This window comes from Lynx rufus, unplaced genomic scaffold (assembly GCF_022079265.1).
Source record: "Lynx rufus isolate CCGP_SWC_20201006 ecotype Redwood Valley unplaced genomic scaffold, mLynRuf1.p SCAF_22, whole genome shotgun sequence".
Taxonomy (NCBI): domain Eukaryota; kingdom Metazoa; phylum Chordata; class Mammalia; order Carnivora; family Felidae; genus Lynx; species Lynx rufus.
The window spans coordinates 23305749-23330194 of record NW_025814837.1 but is presented as its reverse complement, the minus strand read 5'-3'; the positions used below and the strand labels follow the sequence as shown (position 1 = coordinate 23330194).

At 42.0% G+C, this 24446-nt stretch overlaps 1 protein-coding gene across 14 annotated transcripts in view; it reads left to right on the top strand.

The window, feature by feature from the left end:
- DLGAP1 (DLG associated protein 1) overlaps nt 1-24446 on the top strand; it is a 328443-nt gene that overhangs the window by 206894 nt on the left and 97103 nt on the right. For 6 of the 14 annotated variants that reach the window (XM_047087010.1, XM_047087014.1, XM_047087012.1 and 3 more), the window contains one exon: nt 4197-4226. The exons of the other annotated variants lie outside the window; for them this stretch is intronic. In XM_047087010.1, coding sequence (XP_046942966.1) covers nt 4197-4226 — 30 coding nt within the window. The remainder of the gene's footprint in view (nt 1-4196; nt 4227-24446) is intronic. 14 annotated transcript variants of the gene reach the window in all.

Here is a 24446-nt window from a genome sequence, read left to right as displayed (position 1 = left end):
CTTCGGCCCAGGTCATGATCTCACGGTTTGTGAGTTCAAGCCCCGCGTCAGGCTCTGTGCTGACAGCTCGGAGTCTGCAGCCTGCTTCTGATTCTGTGTCTCCCTCTCTCTCTGCCCCTCCCCAGTTCATGTTCTCACTCTGTCAAAAATAAATAAACTTAAAAAACAAAAAATGTAAAAAAAAAAACCTTTCTTTATATTTTAGTTTTTTATTTATTTTTGGGGGGCGGGAGGGACAGAGAGAGAATCCCAAGCCAGCTTGGCACTGGCAGCTCAGAGCCCGACGTGAAACTCGAATTCACAAACCATGAGATCATGACCTGAGCTGAAACCAAGAGTCAGATGCTTACCCCACCGAGCCACCCAGGTGCCCCTAAAATTCTCTTTTTAGGATGTCTGGAAACACCTGGGAATGATCACTTACTCATTAGGTAAATATTCATCGAGTATTTGCTCTATGCCAGGCACTATTCTAGTCAAGAGAGTTACTGGAACAAGCGAGACAAAGCAGGTCCCTGCTCTCTCATTCTGTTTACATCTTTATGAGGAAGACAGATACAAACAAGGAACCGAGTGATGAATCAATGACATGATTCCAAGCAGTTATGGATTTATAACTACTATCTATGAATTTATAACTACTATAAAAATAAATAAATAGAAGGGAGAGGTGGTCTACAGAGTTATTACTGGGTCTGCTCTAAATGCAGTAAGCAAGGAAGGGTTGTCTGAGGAAGTGACGTGTGAAGTAATATCTGAGTGACGAGAAAGCACTGGGTGTAGGAAGATCTAGCAGGTGAGGGGCAAGCACTTGAACCAGAGGGAGCATTAGGAGCACTAGCAGGGGCAGAAAGGAATTAGCAATGCAGGGCACAGGAAGAAGACACACGTGGCTAAAGCATCTCAAATCAGGGAGAAAGTCAGGTGAGATTAAGTAGAAGAAGTAACAAAATAAGCAGGAATATATGACATAAGGCCTTGTCAGCTGGGGGTAAGAACTGTATTACTATTCCAACAACAATGAGATGTCACTGGAAGATTCTAGTGAGTCCTAGTCATTCATACTTGAGCATGGATTATCTTAACTTGACTCTCTTAAGAATTATTATAGATCGTCTGAAATTAATAATTTGGTGAGAGTGGTAGGAAAGAGGGTGGAATGGCTTTGGAGTTGGAGAATGGCGGCAGGAAACACACCCGGTTGGTGATTTGCCCTGACATGCAGGAAGGCAATAGACCAGGTCTGCACAAATCACCCACGAGATTAGGAATTTTGCAATACTAATGATATCGAGTGGAGGGAAGAACAGTTAGCTTTCTTTTCCTTTTTGTCTCTTTTTTGAAATTTTATTTTCAAACATTTCTGCAGATGATGCAACATTAAAGGGGAGGGGGGTGGGGAGAAGTAAGATCCATTGTGTGTATATATGCATATATGTATGTGTTACGGCTTACCCTAAATTCCAGGCAATGTCAATGTCAGCCAGTCACCAGATAATGTCTATCGTGTGTCCTGGGAGTCAACAGTGCTACATGTAGCTTCTCAGCATCAACATCAATCGTTTTTTAAATATTCAAAATGTTTTTAATACAGTAGCTTAAAATAAAATATAGTTTCCCTTTATCCTACAATTCTTGTATAGTATTAATATTAGCTGTCTAATTAGACTTAGCTAATTCTGTATTTTCACTGCAACATCGTTACTTTGCAACATCTTTACAAAGGCCTATCCTACTATAGGAAAAAGCCTGATTTGGAGGTTAAAAAAAAAAACATAAAGGAAGTGTATATGGAGTTGATGAATCACTAATGTTTTTATTAAAATAATGTTCATAATTAGAGCTTTAAAATCAGACTGTTATTAGTTTTTTAGCTTACCTTTTTCCCCTTATTCAATAAATGTACTACTGGGCTCTGGTCCAACAACAACCACAAATCCCATGAGAATCTGTTTAGATTTTCTTGCTTTACCTGCGTAAAGCTGATCAGAGCACCCTGATTAGAGCACACCGTTGTCTTTTTGTTTAAATGGCAGGTGCTGACACCATGGTTATACACAAAAATAAATATGGCTGAAAAACAATCAATATCATGACCTGGTTTCCTATATAAGAATTCGACAGTTTAAAAAAAGACAGGATCGTTGTTTAATAAGCCAGTGACTCATACCTCTTGGCATAAATGGCCTGGGCACGTCCATTTAGGTTATGTTCGTAGATGATTGTCAGCGACTGTTATTTCCAAGGTGATCTATGTATAGCATATTTTTATGTGTGACGGTTTTAAGAGGCTTTGAAGTTACTGGAAAAATAATAGCAAATGCTAAGCTTACTTACGTTTGTCTCATTCAGTTAAATTATAACCCCTTTTGTGAATAGCTCGGAAAGCATTCTGAAGATCAGGATTTTTCTTCTCCGGGCCTGAGTGGAAAGAAACATCAGTCATGACAACGTTATGCTAGACCTGATTCATACCAGCTTGCAGGAGCGAATTATTATAATTTGGGGCATGATGCGAGCCCATGATTAAGCATGGCCATTATTATAAATTAAGTGATACAAGCTTATAATTAAATAAATGATATTAAAAACAAAGGTAATAAATACTTAAAACTCTTACCTTCCTCATCATTTGACTATGGTCTACTATGCACACTATACAACTACAGCGCTCGCATGGTAAAAATACTACATAATAGTATTGCTACTTGCCCACCCCTTCTCACCTCCACATTTGCTGACATCAGGCTTGTAGCTTGAAATAGGCCAGGGTGGAAGTAATTACGTGGTGTTGAAGTTGAAAGAGTTTTAATGAAAATAACGTCTATGAAGGTGTGAAAAATAGTTCAAGAGTAGACCACACAGGAGGTGTAATGATAATACATTTATTAGGGAAAGAGGGGGTTGGGATGACATTCAATGCATGATTGCAATTGCAATGATTTGCAACTGTGCAAATCACAGTTGACTTGCTGGCTATGAATACAAGAGTTTGACCAAAATCAACAAAAGCATTCCGCGAAAATCAAGTGGCTATAAGGAATGTGCAGTAAAGAGCACAGTGTATTTTATTATTATTTGTAGGTTATGTATCACATATCATGTCTATCAGTAAAAACCGTAATAAACATACACACATTTATATGCATACTTTTCGCCCTGGAGAGTCCCTCGTTAAACACTGACCAGACGCTACTGGTTCTGCAGGAAAGATGAAATTGGATAGGTAACTTAAAAGCAGCTTTTTCAGAAAGTTGTAACGGAGAGCAAGTTTGTCTCTTTGTTAACCTAATCTGTTAAAATCAGTGCATGTTCACACTCATCCCGATTTGGCTTACCGACTTTGAAAGGGTTTTGTTTCCATTTTTAATTTGAAACTCCTCTGGTTGGAAAGAGAATCAGAATGCCAACCACATGAAACTGTAAATAGACATTTTTGCTCAGCCTCAAGTATCATGGCCATCACATAGGGTTTGGGGAATATTATTTATTTATAACTATAACCCACTAAAAAACAACGATCGTTTGATCAAATCATTGCACCCAGTCTAGTTGATCTCAGTTGAGTATTTTCATCCTTAAACGCATCAAAAAGGCACATGAGTGTCCAGTCAGGAGTAAGGTCTCCTTGGTTCATGAGCAATCTGACACACTCAGAGGGCCGGTTCACTGACCTGCAGGGAGCTGGAACACTAACCACATCTGAACAGTAAATGGCCTTTGGCCCAACCACCTCAGAGAAGGAAGTTGCCAGATCACACCATGGCTTTTAATCACCTTCTGTATATCTCAACAGATACCCTGTCCCAACATGTATCAAATGATCTCTATACATAGCACTAAATAGAAAGTACTAGACACCGGTGTCCTGCTGGGTGAAGTTTTATCGATTCATTATCCAGCATGACTTCCATACAGAAATAGTCATTCACACAGACTTGGCCTTTGTTTTGGCCAAAAACACGTCAGATCCCTTCTTTAGTGAAAAACTCCCCCAAACGGTTTTAGCGGAGGAAGTGAAGACACCATCAGGTCTAATCGAGGACTGAAAACGACCTTGTTTTCCAAGTTGTTACTTGTTCAGTTAAACTCTCAACATGCCGGCAAAAACTCTAGGTCTGAAGCATGTGTGTGTGTTGAGAAGACTAGGAGATTTGGGTCCATTATATAACTGCCACTTTTTGTTTTTATTCAAGGTGTCATAAAACTGAGTTCTGCAGTTGAAGGTACGTTTTTACAACCACAAAATCGATACTGTTTTGCTTCAAGGTTGCCTAGCGTGGCTTTGTAGCTAGAAAGCGTCTGTGGCAGTGGTGTTTGGTGCCATGTTCTAATTGCCAGCTATCACCATTCCGTCTGTGTTCTCCTCGTTCTGGTCATTTGATGCCATGAGTCTCCCAGGCCTCCACAAGGGGCATTAACTCTGGCCCCGGAGGGCGGTCTTCTGGAGATCGAACATGTCTGCTTCTACTTCTGATGTGATTGCCTCCGATCCAGGGCTCCCTACAGATCCCCTTGCCCTCCAGCAGCCTTAGTTGAGGCTGAACGTGGAGACTTGCCAGGAAGCTTGCCCTCCGTTCTCTCCGCAGGGCCTTCTCTAGAGTGTTTTGGTCCTTTATCCACGTTTACCATGGTCCCAACATGTTTGCCCAAGAAGGATGGGGGCATGGAGTCGTTAAAGCTCCCTGACGAGAACACTACGTGGTTAAGGCATTTACTGGTCTCAGACGCAGGGTCCTCCTGGGCAGTGTGATCCACCAGCCCGGAAGCACTGCCAGGACACACTTCCTTCGGTGTCATTCGTGCCGTCCGTATCCAGCGAGTGGCAGTCCCCTTCACACGTGCATCTAGGAAGCTAAGAAGAAAAGGAGAAGGGATTTGAGGAAAGACACGGATTGGTGTGGGAGAGGACAGCAGTGTTTTGCTAACCTCCAAGAATGCTAAAAATACCCCATCTGCTGAAATGATTAGTTATTTCTATAAAATTGATCTCCTTACCCTCAAAGAAGCGTGCTGTCCGAAAGTGGCGAATGTGTAATTTGCTCTTCTTGTGAGTTTCTGTGTTTGTTTTGGGTGTGTGTGTGTGTGTGTGTGTGTGTTCTCATTTATCGGGAGTCTGTCAGCCATGCTTCGAAAGCTCCTTCATCCCCACTTAATCAGGGGAGGCTTCTCGGAAGAGGTGGTGGGCTTTCAGGTGAGTCTTCACATTTAAAGGGAAATGTGGCTTGCTGATCGGGCAATGCATGGAGGTGGGAAGTGGAAGAATGCAAGGGGGAAGGATCGGTGAGACCATCTGCGTGATTCCAGCAAAGGGATTAGATGGGCTGGCGTTTGAAGACTGGGAGATGAGGGAGGGGCTCCAGAATGAACCCACAGGACTGGCAAACCCAAAGTGGGGAACTCTGTGCCTCATGAAGATGCAGTACCATCACATTTTACAGCAGAGTTGAAAAGGCAATATTTCTGATATTCATGGTGGAAAGCAGGCCACCGCTCTTCCAAAGTGAACCAAGGCCCAGGGGAAAGCAGTCACTGGTGCTTCCAGGTGGAGAAGGAGGAGCAAGACGATGTCACCTTCAGGGCCAGGGAGGGCACAGTTCACATTTCCGGCCTCTACGAGGCCAAGCAGGAGTCAAGTTTCTCCGGTGCGCTAACACAGAGTTTTATTGAGAGACGGTCCAACCCTCTCCCTGCCTAACAAAACACAGGAGACACGGCAACAAAATCAAGCAGGACCCTGGGAACGGCCTTGCTGCGGAAACTCTCTGCGGCTAGTGAGCACCGAGTTTCAGTGAATTATCTGTAGAATTCCAGATAACAGCTGGCCCACCCTGGGCCGTTTTGATGTTTTATCAAGGAATGGCTTTGAAGTCAGAGCTTTGCGTGGCCTGCTTGACTTCAGCACAGTGGGCCACCTGCAACAAAAGGATGGAAAAACAAAATAAATGCTTTAAGAAGCGAGGAAATGACAAGAACGTGAGATAACTTAAAACCTCTTGTTCTGCCGGAACTGTTGTTGTGTTCATCATTTTGTTAGTAACTATTGTCACTACTGGGTAGCATGGCCTCTCTGAATGCCCCAAACAGGTTCACGGTCTCCAGGTCATGACGAGAGAGAGGAAAACTAAGAGCGAGAAGCAGCATGACTGCTTGGGACTTTTTGGGCATCCTTACCACTCAGCCTCCTCTGAGCCCCTGGGGCTCCCGGGAAGTCCGCTGGGGCAGCTGTGGGTATCAGAGGTCAAGCCCACCGTGACCTGCTGCTTGAGCAACTATCTCTGGGGCAGCTTCTTGGCTGAGGGCTGTGGAAGCTTGAAGGCTTGGGAGCATGCTCTGTTGTAACCGTGTTAGAACATGTGTGCACAGGGGGCTGTCTGGAGGCCAGTGTGTGTGTGTGTGTGTGTGTGTGCGCGCGCGCGCGCGCGTGTGTGTGCGCGTGCGTGCACTCTATGCATGCATTCTTGCTGCATCTGGAATGTGAGATTTTTGACCAGCATGCTCAGTGGAATGTGTGTGAAACACTCTCTCCGGATTCGAAATCAAACCTCAGATGGTAGTCCTTACGAATGCTTAGCTGATTACCGTACTCGCTCTTTTCCATCTGTGGTATGAACTCAAGGTCGCTTCATATAGTGAATCATGTCAAGGAATATGTAAATCAGCGGAGGGGATCCGCTGCCAGAAATGAAACCTACTTTTTCTTTCAAAATGACTCTGTTTCAGATTATCGCAGAACTCTAACAATAGCATTAATATTTTAGGTAGGTTGTCTTTTCTTTTCTCTTCTTTTCAAGGAAAAACAATTCTCAAAGTGTTCAGAGGAAATCGACAAAGATTCCCCGTGCTACTTCCCACCACATATTTTTGTCACGCAGTTTTCTTCTTTCCTTTCTCTGGAACAGAGGTGCCCCCTTCAGCATTTTGCAGCCTCACCTATTTGAACAGGAAAAAACTTTGAAATAGTTGCAAAGTTTTATCGATAACACTGATGAACTCCAGACTCTCATTTTAGACTGATAATCCCAAACTGGGAGAAAATGCGGGTAAGAGAGAAACATCCAGAAGCAAAGTGGGAGAAAGGGGAGATGGGCGGTGGTTGGGTGCCTGGTAAAGGGGGAAAAACTCTTTTGTCCCATGGGAGCAAAACCGTTCTTACCAAGAATTCCATGATAGAATCTCCTAAATATTCCTCTTAAAAGGGATGCTCTCCCTGCAAATTGAGGCAGGGCGAAGGGAGGGAGCAGGGCACATGTTTCCATAAGTGGGGCCAGCACACCAGTCTCATCAAGGAGAAAGGAGAATGCGGGTCACAAAGAGCTGAGTCATGCCTGAGTTAGACCTGCCCTGACTTCTACAAGCAGCAATTTCTTGCAGGGAGGAGGGGTCCAGCCCCAGCCTGAAGCTCCTCGTCCAACAGGGGTGGTGTGTTCAGACACGCGGGGAGCATTCAGGCGGGAGGCATCCAGCCTGGAGGGACTGGATGAGACTGCAGAGGCTGATGACAGGCCTTTGTGACTGAAAACCAGGCTGTGTTGCGTGATGAGAACTTGCCTCAAAAGCGATTTGTTTATACCGTATAGGTAGGTGAGAATCCAAAATACCAAAACGCCACCAACTGCTTTTGAAAGCCCATACGAGGGAATCAAGTTTGGCTTTTTTGGAAAATTCCCATGTCTTTAAAAATGGGACCAGATGAGCCCCTGTGCAAAAATCTACCAGACGAGATGATTATCGAGGCCCTCGCCCGCAGTCGCGTCCTGTGTGGGCATGCTCTGGGGCCTCAGTTAGCTTTAGAGGTGAAATTTGTGTTCACAGTAAAACCTCACAGTCTCCACGAACAGCTTCCATTTCATAAACAAAAGTCCCCCTGGGCATGCAGAGATTTTGTTTTCCTTTTTTCCTCTTGTCACTTCATTTTATTTAGATATGTTTTAAGGATCTTACTTCTCCATGGTAATGGCCCATGAGCCACAATCCCCTTCAGAGCAGGGGCTTAGGACTTTTGTCATGTTCAAGGTAGTGCTCTCGACGGCCTCGTAGCCTCTGACCCAGAAAATGGTATGACTCCTCAGGCATAGGGAAAAAATAAGCAAAAGCTTTATTCAATCTTTGTTCCCAGTTTTCACATTCATAATACCCGCAGCTTAATGTCTATATCCTAAATCTATAAAAACAAGAGTTGTTCTTCTGATACGAAGCTATGATCCGACTTTACTTACATAAAGTCCTGAAATACTCGATTACTGTGCTTAAGAAAGACTATTTTGCATAATATGACATGCACTGTGTCTGTCGTAGTCTGTTGGGCTGCTGCAACCAATTATGGTAGATTGGGCGGCTTACACAACAGAGATCTGTTCCTCCCCATCGAGGAGGCTGCAAGTCCAAGATCAAGTCACCGGCAGTTTCAGTGTGGGGCGCAGCCCCTCTTCTGGATTGCGGACTGCTGGCTTCTCACCGTGTCCTCACAAGGTAGAGGGTGCAAGGGAGCTCTCCCCCACTCATGAAGCTTCTGCCTTCATGTCTCATTCACTTCCCCAAAGCCCCACCTCCTTTTTTTTTCCTTTAAAAAAATTTTTTTTAATGTTTTGCGAGAGTGAGCAAGCCAGTGCATGAGCGGGGCCGGGGGTGGGGGTGGACAGAGAGAGGGGAGACACAGAAAATCGAAACAGGCTCCAAGCTGCCAGCACAGAGCCCAATGCCAGGCCCAAACCCACAGATGGCGAGATCATGACCTGAGCCGAAGTCGAACACTTAACCGGCCTGAGCCACCCAGGTGCCCCCCAAAAGCCCCAACTCCTAATACCATTACCTTGGGGGTTAAGATTTCAGCATGTGAATGGGGGTAGGGGGAGACACAAATATTCACTCCATAGCAACCCCAAGTGAATTTAACACTTAAAGAAATATTGCAGTGACTCAGTTGGTTAAGTGTCTGACTTCAGCTCAGGTCATGATCTTACAGTTCTTCATGAGTCGGAGCCCAGCATCCTCTGTCCGCCTCTCTCTCTTCACCTCCCTCTCAAAGTAAATTTTTTAAAAATTAAAGAAAAAAAGAGAGAGAGTTATTTCTGCAAAGAAACCCAGTCCTCCCTCTTACAAGGATAACCTGGAAACTGGATCACCCTACTGAGCAAATAAATGTTCTCTTCTCAAATGTATTGTGCAGAGACTTACCAAACTTTGGGCAAATTTTTACTATTCCGTAGCAATGTCTCCGGGCGGGATGAGCATTAAGTTGAGAATTTACCAAATAGCCTCCAAAAACTAGGCTCCTCCTGAAATGGCAGAGCTGACCCACTGTGACCCAGAAACTGGAAGATGAGTCAAGGTGTGCCTAATTTCCAGTCCTCCTCGGAGTTACCCTTACTTCAGGTAGAGTTAACGTCGAATAACCACTGGCAGAGTTTCAGAGCTCTCTCACATTTATCTTTTTTTTTTTTTTAAGTGTTTCTTTTTCCTCTTCTTCCCTTCCCCCTCCTTCCTCCTCTACTCCAGCTGCATTTCTATTTCTGCTCTGTAATAGAAAGTGAATGGGGGACAGGAGAGCCTTCAGGCAATAGAAAGCTAACCACTCACTGGACGGGTTTGCCTTGTTGCCCCATAAAATGGAGATCTCTATTTCTCAGGGCAAGGATAAAGACTAAACAATATGATATATGTAAAGGACTTAACACCACGTATGGAATACAGTAGGTACTCAATAAGCTTTGGTTCTCTTCCTTACTCTTCTTCTTTCTCTACAGCCTTCCTCAGGCTTCCTGAAGTGCCCGTCCCCCGCCCCTCCCCTTCTTCCCAGTGTCGCTAGCAAACAAGTAATTACTTCCACTAGGATTATACTGTAACACGCTGTTGAAAGTTTGATTTGGGGCAAAACCATAGACAGACAATCAGCATAAACCCTTGCTTTCCCTGAGAGGACTCAGGGAGAAGCTCCTCACATAGGAATAGGGTTCCCGGATGACCTCACCAGCAGCTGTGACATCTCTGTGGAGGCGGGAGCAGATGCCTGAGTGAACAGTGCCAGGAGCCAATCCCAATTGGGGATGTCTGTTCAGATGGAACTATCCCCTTACCAGTTCTTCTAGTCTTGGGGGCTGGGAAGACAGGGAAGGTTTTCAGGCTGCTTCGACAAAGTGTTAAAGACTGAGTTCGTCAATATTAATAATATTTTCTTACGAAGTAGTTTATAAATTCACAGTGTTCCCGAGTGTGCTGTTCGTCAACACTGATCAAGAACATAGTTTTCAAATAAGGAGACCTAAAGGGATTACAGCCACAGCTATCCAGAGAACAACCTTCTATAAATCTTTGACTTTCTGTAGCCAAAAACTAATAAAGTCTCTGCTGAACAAGCAGCCTTGAAAACCTACAACAAATTAACATCACCCAGAAGATGGCTTGTATCCAAAGCACCATGCCCTACCCTTCACCACCCTCCCCAGGGTAGGAAACAAATTTATCCAATCAAAGACAAGCTGTAAAGGAAAATCTACCGATTTTAGACACCGATTTCCTCTCTTTCTCTTCTTTTTGTTTTTGAAGAGTGTAAGTTTCAAGGTCTATGTGTTTGTTTTTATTCTTTTTAGCAATCTACTGAAAGTTTTCAGTGTAAACAAAGCGTCTCCTTTAAAAGAATAACTAACCCTATTAAGCTTTGTAAGAAGGCAGCTTTTAGGGATGGTGGTCTAATTAGCAGTCTTTAAAGCCAATTCAGTAGTGACCTCAGAGCCAAGTCTAGTAGTTCAATCCCAAATTTAGAAAACAGCTTTTACATTTGAAACCTGAAATTGCAGTATGAACTTACTGTTAATTTGGGAACATACCGTAATTTAGACAACTGCTAAAATCAGTTGATGCTTTGGATTAGAGCTTGACCTCAGAAATCACACTCTCTTGATTTATCCACCACACCCATTAAAATTAACTGTAAACCCAACTTGACGTTGATCCCATGTACATTTGGTATTTATCTAAGATGTTTACATATCTTAAACGCAGCCACAGCTGCATATACAACAGTTCCGTTGAAGTCACAAAGGCTTTAAGTTGAAAGAACATACATATGACTTTTGTTTGGTTTCACTGACAAAAAAAGCCAAAGCCTTTTTACAATAATATGTCAACGAAATGCAAAAGCAAGTGCCAGTCCCAACACTTTAGGGATCTGAAATGTTCTGGAGAGATGTATGGATATTCAGGTATTTCCCAGTTTTGTTTTGTTCTTAGAAATTCAAATTCTTGGGGCACATGAGTGGCTCAGTTGGTTAAGCTTCTGCCTTCCGCTCAGGTCATGATCTCACAGTTCATGAGTTTGAGCCCTGCCCTGGGCTCTGTGCTGGCATCTCAGAGCCCAGAGCCTGCTTCGGATTCTGTGTCTCCCTCTCTCTCTGTCCCTCCCTCACTTGTGTTCTGTCTCTCTCTCTCTCTCTCAAAAATAAACATTAAAAAAAAAGATTCAAATTCTTTTCGAGTTTATTATTAATTTTGAGAGAGATAGAAGGCATGAGCAGGGAAGGGGTAGAGAGAGAAGAGAGAGAGGCAGAGGGAGGGAGGGAGGGAGAGAGAGAGCCAAGCAGTCTCCATGCTGTCAGCACAGAGCCGGACGTGGGGCGTGATGCAGGGCTTGACTCAGGGCTTGATCTCAGGAACCATGAGATCATGACCTGAGCCGAAATCCAGAGTCAGATGCTTAACTGCCTGAGCCGCCCAGGCACCCCAGGTATTTCCTAGTTTTAAGGAACATTTATGCATAGATGAAAACAGAAAGCTACTGGATACAGCTCGGTGGAGCATAGTGTTTGATGAATATATGCCTGTCAGGAAATAGTTTTAATTTCCTTTCAAGCCTCTGTATCCCGTTGTTGATTTTATAGATCGCCTCCTCAAATATAAACTCCTAACAATGAGTTTGGAACATGCTCTGTTGGAAGAAAGTACAGAATAGTAACAAAGACATTCCTAGTTGCAAACTCGCAGCCGTGACTTGTTGGCTGTGTTGTAATCAGAAGCAGGTCACTGTCTCTGAACCATACTTGGCCTCATCTGCATCTGTAAAATGGGGTGAAAGCTACTTGGTGCTCCAGATGATTAGAGGCTTAAATAAAATGAGATAATGGTGAGTGTTTGGCCTATAGGCACTCAATATATTTTAGGTGTTTATTTATGATGTTTTGTTGTTCTTACTTTTATTACATTGGCTCAAAGCTCCTAGAAGCTGAGGGGCCCCTGGCTGGGTGCGTCCGTGGAGCACCATGCAAGTCTCCATCTCCGGGCTGTGAGTTGGGTATAAAGATAACTTGAAAATAAAAAAATCTTTCAGGGCGCCTAAGTGGCTCAATCCATCAGGCATCGGTCTCTTGACTTCAGCTCAGGTCATGATCTTGTGGTTCGTGGGACTGAGCCCCACGTCAGGCTCTGCACTGACCACACAGAGCCTGCTTGGGGTTCTCTCCCTCCCCCTCTCTCTGCCCCTCCCCCGCTCACACTCTCACTCTCTCTAAATAAACTTACAAAAGAAAAGGAAAAAAATCTTTAAAATTAAGAAAATAAACTGACTTCTAGAAGCTGAATTGCCAGGTCAAAGAGCAAAATGCATATGTATTTGTGCTAGATATTGCCATAGGCCCCTCCACGGGGACAGTGCCTTCTCCACTTGACCAGCAATATATAAAAATATATAAAATGCCTATCTCCTGGGTGTGCTTTTTACATCCTGGACAAATAACTTGACTATTGATAAGACAGGAAGGTAAGTCATAATACAAAGAGCTAACATTTGTTGAGCACTTTATAATCTGTTCATAATCCTAACAAGCAAAGAGAACACATACATGACCTCATTAAAACTTCACAGTAACTCAGTAGTTCCTTTTATGATCATCTGGGTTTTTTTTTTTTTCCAAAAAAATTTTTTAATGTTTTTTTTTTTTTATTTTTTTATTTTTTTTTTTTTTTTAAATTTTTTTTTCAACGTTTATTTATTTTTGGGACAGAGAGAGACAGAGCACGAACAGGGGAGGGGCAGAGAGAGAGAGGGAGACACAGAATCGGAAACAGGCTCCAGGCTCCGAGCCATCAGCCCAGAGCCTGACGCGGGACTCGAACTCACGGACCGCGAGATCGTGACCTGGCTGAAGTCGGACGCTCAACCGACTGCGCCACCCAGGCGCCCCAAATGTTTTTTTATTTTTGAGAGAGAGAGAGAGAGAGACAGAGTGCAAGCAGGGGAGGGGCGGAAAGAAAGGGAGACCCAGAATCAGGAGCAGACTCCAGGCTCTGAGCTGTCAGCACAGAACCCAGTGCCAGGCTTGAACTCATGAACAGCGAGATCATGACCTGAATGAAATCGGACACTTAACCAACTGAGCCGCCCAGGCACCTCTCGTCTGGTTTTATAAAGGAAGAAACCGAGGCGTGGAGAAATTACTAACTCAGAGTCATAGAACTTCAAACCCAGGACTGAGAAATAATCGAACCCTTGAAGTCGTCTGCCACATCACCCTCCTTTTCTGTATGTCTGCATCTCCAGATAGGCTAACAGTGGTTTTATTTCAGTTTGTTATAAACTATGCAAGGGATATGGCACACAGTGAAATCTCCTGCTTCCAGGCACAATCTCACCAGATTCAATGAGGGAGCAGCCGGTGACTTTTTGTAAAGAATTACAGTGGAGCACAAATAAGTGAACATAACCCGGAGTGTGTGTCTACCAGTGACAGGCACTGGTTTGGCTGGTCCTGTTTAAGAAGGGGATCTAGATGTTCATGGAGACTGTCCCCTGAAGACACTGAACAGAAGGAGCACCGTGCCCTGAAGGCGAGGTTTTGAGTTTCATCTCAGTACTTACCCTCTTGCCTTAGGAGGCAAATCACTTCCTTTGTGCTCAGGTGTCCTCATCCTGCACCCATAATCAGGCAATTTAGAAATTTCACAGGCCCAGGGTTCAGCCACCTTGTATATTTCAAACATTTTACAATGATCCTCATTCCCATTAATGAGTTTGCTGTAAACATTTTGAAAGAATTTTTATCTGTAATTAAAATTACAGGGCCCCTGAGTGGCTCAGTTGGTTAAGCATCGGACTCTTGATTTCAGGTCATGATCTCACAGTTCATGAGATCGAGCCCCATGTCGGGCTCTATGTCGACAGCATGGAGCCTGCTTTGGCTTCTGTCTCCCTCTCTCTCTGCCACTCACCTTCTCGTGCTCTCTCTCTCAAAAATAAACATTAAAGAAATTTTTTAGATAAATAAAACAAAATAAAATTACATATGTAAAACTCATTTCATTTATGATTAGCTATCATTCCTTGGTAATCATACATACTTCAGGATTCTTCACAAAATGAAAAATACCCAATCTACAAAGTGTTTTCAAATGTAATGGAATTTTGTTAACAGTATGTTGAACAATTAGTGATGTTAACATAATGGTAGTTTAGAACGGCGTTTCATTAATTTTTTGTTAATTTTGATTTTGCAGTTTTTATTCATGGTTTAGTGCCAGTAAGTCTTTTTCCAAGACTCAAATATTTTCTATCCTCTTGATGAAAGTCTCGTAAACCAAGGCCTGGCACCCGTGGTGCATAGCACACAATAATAATACCTATTCTATGTCCTTATGGGATTGCTATGGGGTTAAGTGCTATAAGGGGCTGAAAGCACTTCTCATCTCTAGAGTGAAGTGTAAATATTTGCTATCATGAATTTGTTGCTATGTGTAGAAAAACCAACTTACTATTGATATTGTAGAGGACCAGTATATAAAGTATACCGTTGAACAATGTGGGGTTTGGGGGCACCAACCTCCCACATAGTCAAAAAGCTGCATATAACTTTTGACTCCCGCCAAACTTAACTACTCATAGCTACTCTTGCCTGGAAGTGTTACCAATAACATAAGCAGATAATTAACACAAATTTTGTATGTTATATATATTATATACTATATTCTTACAATAAAGTAAGCGAGAGAAAAGAAAATGTTATTTAAAAAATCATGAAGAAGAGAAAATACATTTCCAGTACTGCACTGTATTTATCCAAAATAAATCCACATGTATGTGGGCCTGCACACAGGCCCTTGTCGTTCAAGGGTCACCTGTATATAATATACCAGTGTGTGTGTGTGTGTGTGTGTGTGTGTGTGTGTGTATGTACATGTACATGTGTGTGTGTATATATATATATATATACACACATACACACACACATACATACATATACATAGAGAGAGAGAGAGAGAGAGAGTATACCAGTGTGTGTGTATGTATATATGTGTGTATATACACACACAATATACTGGTGTGTGTATGTACATGTGTGTATATATATATATATGATATATATATATATATATCTCATATATATATACTGTACATTATCTTATTTTTGTAAAACAACTGCCCTTAGAATCTTTAGTAATATGCATTAATAACTATTTACTAATATGTGATATATAATATCTCATTTATAATTAATATCTATGTATAATAATATCTATATATATCTATGTGCACAGAGTAGTATTTTATTTGAGAGCGAGAGAGAGAAAGAGCTCGTGCAGGTTGGGGAGGGGCAGAGAGAGAGAATCTCAAGCAGTTTCTGCACCATCAGTGCAGAGCCAGGTGCGGGGTTGGAACCCACGAATCATGAGATCATGACCTGAGCTGGACACTTAACCGACTGAGCCACCCAGGCGCCCCTGCATGGGGTAGTATTATATAGAAATGCGTTGTCTTACTTTTATAGAACACCTGTGTAATTGTGTTGGCTGTGCTTCATGAAGGGTATGCTTTCAGTGTAGGGTAGTTGTTGAGAGTTCAGTTCTGGAGTCTGACTGCCGGGGTTTCGACTCTGGCTCTCCTATTTACTAGCTGTGTGACTGTGGGCAAGTTAACTAACTTCTCTGGGCTTCTCTTTCCTCACAGTTGAAATGACAATAGTTAATGTATGGCACGTTGCATGCACTCAATAAATGATGATCATACTAGTAACAGTAACAGTAGACCTACTAGGAAAAAGGAGGCTGAGGGTGATTCCGGACACAAGGGTTTACTGCAAAGCAAAGGAAGCTGTGAGGGTGTTCCGCTTCCAGGGGTGGTCATGACTTGGCTCTCAGCTGGGAAAGGTCTTTTTATGTGCACATCAGTGTTGGAAGGACGCAGGCATGGGCGCCGCTCAGCTTCCCTCACCGGTGTGTCCTCAGTGGAGAACGTCGGGTGGGGAACATGACTGGGTCTGACTACCCAGCCTCCCCATGTGCTAGGTTCTCCTCAGTTTGGGAGCTTTGTCAATTTCCACTACTTGTTCAGCCAAGGATTCATTTCAGACCCCAGTTAAGGGGCGCTGCCGTTTCTTGCCATGGCAGGTTCTAACTTTTCTGGTTACTTTGAAGGGCTTTTGAAGATCGTATCCTCAGATTGCACATTAGAAAGAAATCTGGTTTTGATCACGGGAGTGGGCCATTTTGCACTGGTTGGCCCAGAAATCAAGGATTTGGGCGGGAGGCTTGGAGGAAGAACCCCTTGGCTTTAAGAACAGGGCAGCATGGCTCTCAGCCCAGAGCAGGCCTTACACAGGACTTTTATGACAAGTTAGTCCATTTCTTTCTCTGTGCCTATTTTTGTCAACAAATATTAAGCATCTATTGTACACACGACACTAGTATCCTAAGAACTATAAGGGATACAAAAAAGAAGAACCATCATATATTCTATCTCATTAGCCTAATGCATTTAAAAGGCAACTCTTGGGGCGCCTGGGTGGCGCAGTCGGTTAAGCGTCCGACTTCAGCCAGGTCACGATCTCGCGGTCCGTGAGTTCGAGCCCCGCGTCGGGCTCTGGGCTGATGGCTCAGAGCCTGGAGCCTGTTTCCGATTCTGTGTCTCCCTCTCTCTCTGCCCCTCCCCCGTTCATGCTCTGTCTCTCTCTGTCCCAAAAATAAATAAACGTTGAAAAAAAAAAATTAAAAAAAAAAAAAAAAGGCAACTCTTGGGGCACCTGGGTGGTTCAGTTGGTTAAACATCTAATTCTTGTTTCAGCTCAGATCATGATCTCACAGTTCATGGGGTTGAGCCCCGTGTAAGTCTCTGTGCTGACAGTGTGGAACTTGCTTGGGATTCTCTCTCTCCCTCTCTCTCTGTCCCTCCCCTTCTTATGCTCTCTCTCTTCCTCGAAGTGAATAAATAAACTTTAAAAATAATAAAATAAAAGGCAACTCTTAGGGTGCCTGGGTGGCTCAGTCAGTTAAGCATCTAGCTCTTGATCTCAGCTCAGGTCTTGATCTCAGGGTCGGGTGCTCAAGCCCCGCATTAGGCTCCACACTGAGTAGGAAGCCTACGTAAAAAATAAAATACATAAAATAAAAGGCAATTCTATGTATAGTGCCAGTGCAATTATGTCAAATGATATATTTCTTATCTTCATCAAACTGATGCTTCATCATCACATTTGTCAAGCACATTCAAGCACATTCGTGCTTTTTGTACGGGCCCCTCTGCACACAGAACACCCAGGCCATGGGCCACAGCTTTGGAAACTTCTCTATTTGAAACCAATGGCAGTAGAAAGCTATACTAGGGAACCAAAATTCAGTGCAGCATCAGTGTTTAAGTTCTTGTGGGGTTATTACTGAATCTGGAGATAAAATAGATCAAATGAATGACACATTATACAACCACTGCTGCCTAGCTAATAACCACTTTGATACCCTACGCTGATGTGGCAATTTCAGCATCTTGGCAAACTTTATGCTCCAAGGAGACTCATTTAGAGCTGTTCTCTTGATCATACAGGAATCAAACAATGACAGAAGCAAGCACTGATGGAATAGAATGTCTTCCTGATGTTTTAAAAACAGCAAATACACAATGCCTGAAGGGCTGGATATTATTCTTTCAGTTCTCCCACTCCTAACCATGTAACATTAATAGAAGAGCCACTATGATCTTTATAAAGTACAAAATTAGTTCATTAGCAAGATGATATTCAGAGCAGTGAAATGCACATCAACGTGACTGAGAGAAGAAAGCGGAAGCATCAGATCACGGGATGAAAGAAAAAAACAAAAGCAGTCTAGCAGAAAAACAAACAAAATGGATAGTGAGACACCAGTCGGTTTGTGAATTGAAAATATCTCAAGTGCCAGCACAACAGAAGGGTTGCGTGGGTCTGTCTTTTTAACAATCGCGGTTGATCTTTACCACAATTCTCCTATATTAATATATTTTTTAAAGTACTAGAAAAACATTTTTAAAAGAGTAATCAAAATCATGGATATGAGAAAGTGGTTCCAGAAGAAGTGTGGCTACCTCTACCCAATTAAACTACCCAACACACTGCCTTCTATAAGGCAGACAAGAAGAAAAACTCTGGATGGAGAATTGTCTAGAATCTGCAGCTTGTCTATTTTCTATTACTGGAGTAGGGGGCTTAGAATTAGGAAGAAGTAAAATTCCTTAATTAGTCTTTACCTCTTTCTTGCTTTATGACTACCCCTATAAATATCCATAAACATACACATACAAAATTATAAAACCATAATAATAAAGACAGGGTATCCCAGTTGCCCATTAGGTAATCAGGCTCACCTGGGGTCCATTTTGTGGCAGTCCAGTTTTGTTCTTAGGGGAAGATTAGCCACTTTAGAAAGACGTATGAACTTGGGGTGCCTGGGTAGCTCAGTAGGATAAGCATCCAACTTCAACTCAGGTCATGATCTCATCGTTCATGGGTTTGAGCCCTGTGTCAGGTTCTGTGCTGACAGCTCAGAGCCTGGAGTCTGCTTCAGATTCTGTGTCTCCCTCTCTCTCTGCCCCTACCCCACTTACATTCCGTGTCTCTCTCTCTCTCTCTCTGAAAAATGAATAAACATTAAAAAAATGTTCAGAAAGACATATGAACTGGATTCGGATATGCAACATATAAGTGAAAAAAAAAACTGTATTGAGCCAGGCACTATGGAGGTTCAAGATTCAGAGATGGTCAAGATATGAAGTCTGTGCTCCTGGGGAGACAGGAATCTATAATTACAGTGTAGTGATGAAAGATATGAGAAGCACCTTCTAAAGGTTAAGAGAGGACAGGGACAGAGTAGATTAATTCAGGAAGGCTTTATAGGAGGGATGATAACAGATATGAAATTTAAAAGATGAGTATGAGTTTGCCAGATAAAGAAAGGGCAAAACTTACAGGCACAGGGAACAGTATGTGTCAAGCTGCAAGCAGGAAAATAAATAAGAGAAAGGAGCAAAAGTTGTAAAGGGAGAGAACAGGAAGAAGCAAAAGAGAATGGATTAAGTTATAAAAATCCCAACACAGAGTCTGGACGTCATCCTTAGGAAGTGAGGAGCCATTATAGATCTTTAAGCTAGTGAACCCAATGATCAAGTTTGTCTCTTTAAAAGACAACATCAAAAAAATAAAAATAAAAAAAATAAATAAAAGACAACATCAGGCTGGCGCCTGGACGGTTCAGTCAGCTTCAGCTCAGGTCGTGATCTCATGGTTCATGAGTTCAAGCCCCATGTCAGGCTCTGTGTTCACGGTTCATGAGTTCTAGCCCTAAGTCAAGCTTTGTGCTGACAGCGTGGAGCCTGCTTTGGATCCTCTGTCTCCCTGTATCTCTCTCAGAAATAAATAAACATTGAAAAAAAAATTTTTAATAAACAAATAATAAATCAGGGGCACCTGGGTGGCTCAGTTGATTGAGTGACCAACTTCAACCCCGCATCGGGCTCGCTGCAGTCAGCGCAAAACCCGCTTTGGATTCTCTGTCCCCCTCTTGCTCTCCGCCCCTCCCCCTCTCGTGCTGTCTCCGTCTCTCCCTCAACTAATAAATAAAACATTAAACAAAGAAAGGGATAATTCAAAAGACAGAAGCAGAGAATCCCGTGATTATTATGGAAGACCCTGTCAAGACCAAGGCAATCTGTTCCATGAAGGAGATTGGATTCATGAAACTGACAACGGTTTAAACATAGATATGAGGGAGGGGGATGTGGGGTTACAAATTGGATATTACCAATTTCTTTATTTTTGAAGGTTAGAACTAAATGTAAGGTGGTTTGATTCAACAAGAGTTAAGTTGAACATAAGAAAGTTGTCAGCAAATAACCAATTGCAAAATGGAGATGGTGGCCTGTTGGAGGGAATCCCCATTAAGGTACATCCCAGGAAGGTTCTGGCATCCCCAGGAGGTTATCCTCGGCCAATCATCTACCCTCTGCACAGGAGAGGCCACACTCGCTGCTCCTGTGTGAACGGATGAATTGGCTGCATCAGTGATAGAAGTCTGAAAACTTCCAAGAAAGTGGAGTCCCTTTCATTGACAAAAGTGAGACAACGGGGTGCCTGGCTGATTCAGTCAGTAAAGTATACAACTTTTAATCTCAGGCTCATGAGTTCAAGCCCTACACTGGGCATACAGATCACTTAATAAAAAAAATTTTTTAATTAAAAAAAAAAAGGGATAGGTAACCAGACTCTTGACTAGTTTGTATGTGAAACTTTCTCTAATCAACAGGCTAGAATGGTTGGCTTCCTATTATAGTCATTTCTATGATTATTATACCCATTTCTCTGCCTCATTCCAAACCCCACTCTAACAGAAGCTAGGAAAAGGTCTCTTTTCTAATGTTACCCAGAATGTCTCATATCAGAAATAAAATTAGAAAATCTGCTCTGCTTAAAAAAAAAAAAAAAGGATATAATTAAGCTGAAATAGCAGGTGAGAAATTAAATATCTGGTAAATATTAGAATTATTTTATTCACCGCTGATAAAATCCATCTGTGCAAATATAGGACAGATAGAGTCCCTTAGTTCTTTGAGACAAAGATCATTATGTAAGAACACGGTAGCTTTCTAATTACCTCATTTCATGTAGTTGGCTCTAACAGCATAATTTGAGTTAACAATCCATGAAACATTTTGCACAAAAACCATTATGTATGACTTAGTCGGTCATGAAATAAGAGAATTCATATAGAAATACAAGCAATATTCTCAATATAATTTCCGTATGTCTGAATTTTATTCACATAATGCTAGGGCATTACACATAAACAAGAAATTGAAAATGTGAAGAGAAGCAAACCCAAGGGCACTGGACAATGATGAGTCAAGTTAAGAAGTTAAAATGTCTTTTAACCTTTTGGAAAACAAAGTTGAAAAGGAGATCAAAGTTTTAAATTAGAGGAAAGGATCTCATCTGGATAGCAATAGATACATAATATCTGTTTTTTTCTGTAGAGAAGATTATAAAGACTATAAAACATTATATTGCATTTTTTATTTATTTATTTTTTTTTATGGGAGAGAGCAAGGAAGAGAGAGAGCGGGGGAGAAGGGCAGAGAGAGAGAATTTCAAGCAAGCTCAATGCTCAGTGCAGAACCCAAGGAGGGGCTCGATCCCACAACCCTGGGATCATGACCGGAGACAAAATCAAGAGTCAGACATTCAACCAGCTGAGCCACCCAGGTGCCCCAAAACATTATATTTTAGAAGAATGATTCATTTTTTTTAACGTAAATTTTCTTCTTTTTAAAAAAATTTTTTTTTCCAACGTTTATTTATTTTTGGGACAGAGAGAGACAGAGCATGAACGGGGGAGGGGCAGAGAGAGAGGGAGACAGAATCGGAAACAGGCTCCAGGCTCTGAGCCATCAGCCCAGAGCCTGATGCGGGGCTCGAACTCACGGACCGTGAGATCGTGACCTGGCTGAAGTCGGACGCTTAACCGACTGCGCCACCCAGGCGCCCCTAAATTTTCTTCTTAATGTATACAAGAAATGCAAGTTTATGGTAGAAAGAAGTTCCAAATATTGCTTAGTTTAAGGAAAAAAGTCTCCACAATACTCATCCAGTTATAATATCCAAGTGTTTGTTTTTTGTTTTTTGTTTTTTTAATTTGAAAATTTTTTTTTCAACGTTTATTTATTTTTGGGACAGAGAGAGACAGAGCATGAACGGGGGAGGGGCAGAGAGAGAGGGAGACACAGAATCGGAAACAGGCTCCAGGCTCTGAGCCATCAGCCCAGAGCCTGACGCGGGGCTCGAACTCACAGACCGCGAGATCGTGACCTGGCTGAAGTCGGACGCTTAACCGACTGCGCCACCCAGGCGCCCCAATATCCAAGTGTTTGTGTATCCCTGCAGATTTTTTCCATGTGTGTCCACCAATGGAATCATAATTACATAATATATACACAAACAAAATCATTCTAATCTGTTCTACAACTTATTTTTTCACTTGACATTGTATCTTTAGTATCTGTCTACATTAGTATAGATAGAGAGTTACTTCCTTTTTTTTTTTTTTTCTTTTTTTAAAGTAAGTTCTACCCTCAACCTGGGGCTTCAACTCACAATCCTGAGCTCAAACATCACCAGCCAGGTGCCCCAAGTTATTTTCTTTTTAATGTCTGCATAAGATTCTACTTTTATGGATGGCCAGAAGTTACTTAACATATCCCATTATGTAAAGTCAAGTAGTATTTAGTAATTTTAGAGCTGAAGTTCTTTAGAGGGTCCCTTTGACCCTCTGAAATTATAATCAATATTTGTATATGTGTACATGTGTGAATTATTTCCGGAGAAAAGCATCTATAGCTTTCAACAGATTATCTAAAAAGTCAAAGACCCAAAATGTAAAAGAGCCTTTCCATTGTAGAATTTGTAGAATTGCAACTTCAATGAAGTTTCAGAAAACAGGACTAAATAAAGTTATAGAATCAGGTTTCTAAACTTTTTAAAAATCCAAACCATCTTTTGATATACTTTACATACATACATATACCTAATCACCCTTGGCATAAATCACCTCCTTCCATTCAGAAATTCTGATATACTCCTCTAAGGGACATATGCAAAACATCCCCCTTTCCCACTCCCCTCTCTCCCCCACCCCCAGTCATAGGAAGAGTCATTGATATAGCATTTCCAGCTAAAAAGATTTGGTCAGGCTTTACTTTCAATCACTGTAATATAAAAACCAATAGAGATTTCATTTTACAAATTTAAAATTGCATTCTTGTAGGGCTTCACATCCTCTAATATGGCAGGATACATACATATATAAGTATACATATATATCCTTCAAAACATCAAAGATCTAATGAGTTAATAAGGAGTTACTAGAAAGCAGGAAGTTAGAGGTTTTCTTTTTTTTCTTGAGATTTTTTTTTTTAATGTTTACTTATTTTTGAGAGAGAGAGAGGAGGAGGAGGGGCAGAGAGAGGGAGACACAGAATGTGAAGCAGGCTCCAGGCTCTAAACTGTCAGCACAGAGCCTGACGCGGGGCTAGAACTCACGAACCGTGAGATTGTGACCTGAGCCAAAGTCAGGTGCTTAAAACCAACTGAGCCACGCAAGCGCTCAGGTGCCCTACAAGTTTAGATTTTGATAATATCCTAGAGTAGGAACAAATAGTCAGATATTAAAGCCCCAGTCTTCTCAGACTGGGAAGATCTAGTAAGATCTAGAGAGATCTAGTAAGAAAACTATCCCGTAAAACTGGCATCCCAAAAATTTACACTCTATAGGTAAGCATGAACCAGAAGGTAAGTCTATCCCCATGATCCACGTCCCATCCCCCCACTCTAAACAAAACAAAACATATATACACCCAAAAAACCTCCTGTTTCAGTACTAAAGTAGAGGAAGGTTAGCCATTCATGAGAATTTGTAACCATACATGGACTTCTTTCACATCCAGGCTCAAAGTTGCATCAACTGAGTGATTGGTTCAAAGGACCTCAAGCTCTGAATATTTCAGTGATAACCCTTTACAGAAAAGGAATACTTTTCTAGGCCACAAATAACTTTACAAAATAATTTTCCAAAGAAAGTGATCTCCCCACTGTCAAAAATAACTAAGCACACAAGGAAGCAAGGCACCATCAGGGAGAAGAGAACAGTCACACCAAAAATGAAGATGTTAAATTATTAGAATTAAAATAAATAGGCTTTTCCTTTCTAAGAGAGGTCAATCTTAAAGTTTGTGGGATTCGGGTGTTATCATATAAATATAATTATACATATGCAGGCTATGTAGAAATAAATAAAAGATGAGCTTTCGAAGATCTACAGGGAACAAGAAACTAAAAATGATTAGGAGATTTGAAAAAGTAGTTACTTCTGGGGAAAGGAGAGGTTTATAGTGGGGAAAAGATGTAGAGGGGGCTGTGAGTTGGGCACTTTTAGGGTGCTGATAGCATTCCATATCATGAACCTGGATCGTGGTTTGTAATTATTCTTTTTTGTATATATATGTATTTTCTTTAGAGAGAGCACGCATGAGCAGGAGAGAGAGGCAGAGGGAGAAAGAGAGAGAATCTTTTTAAAATTTTTTTGTTTATTTATTTTGAGAGGAAGAGAGAGAGAGAGAGAACACATGTGGGGGAGGGACAGAGAGGGATGGAGAGAGAGAATCCCAAGCAGGC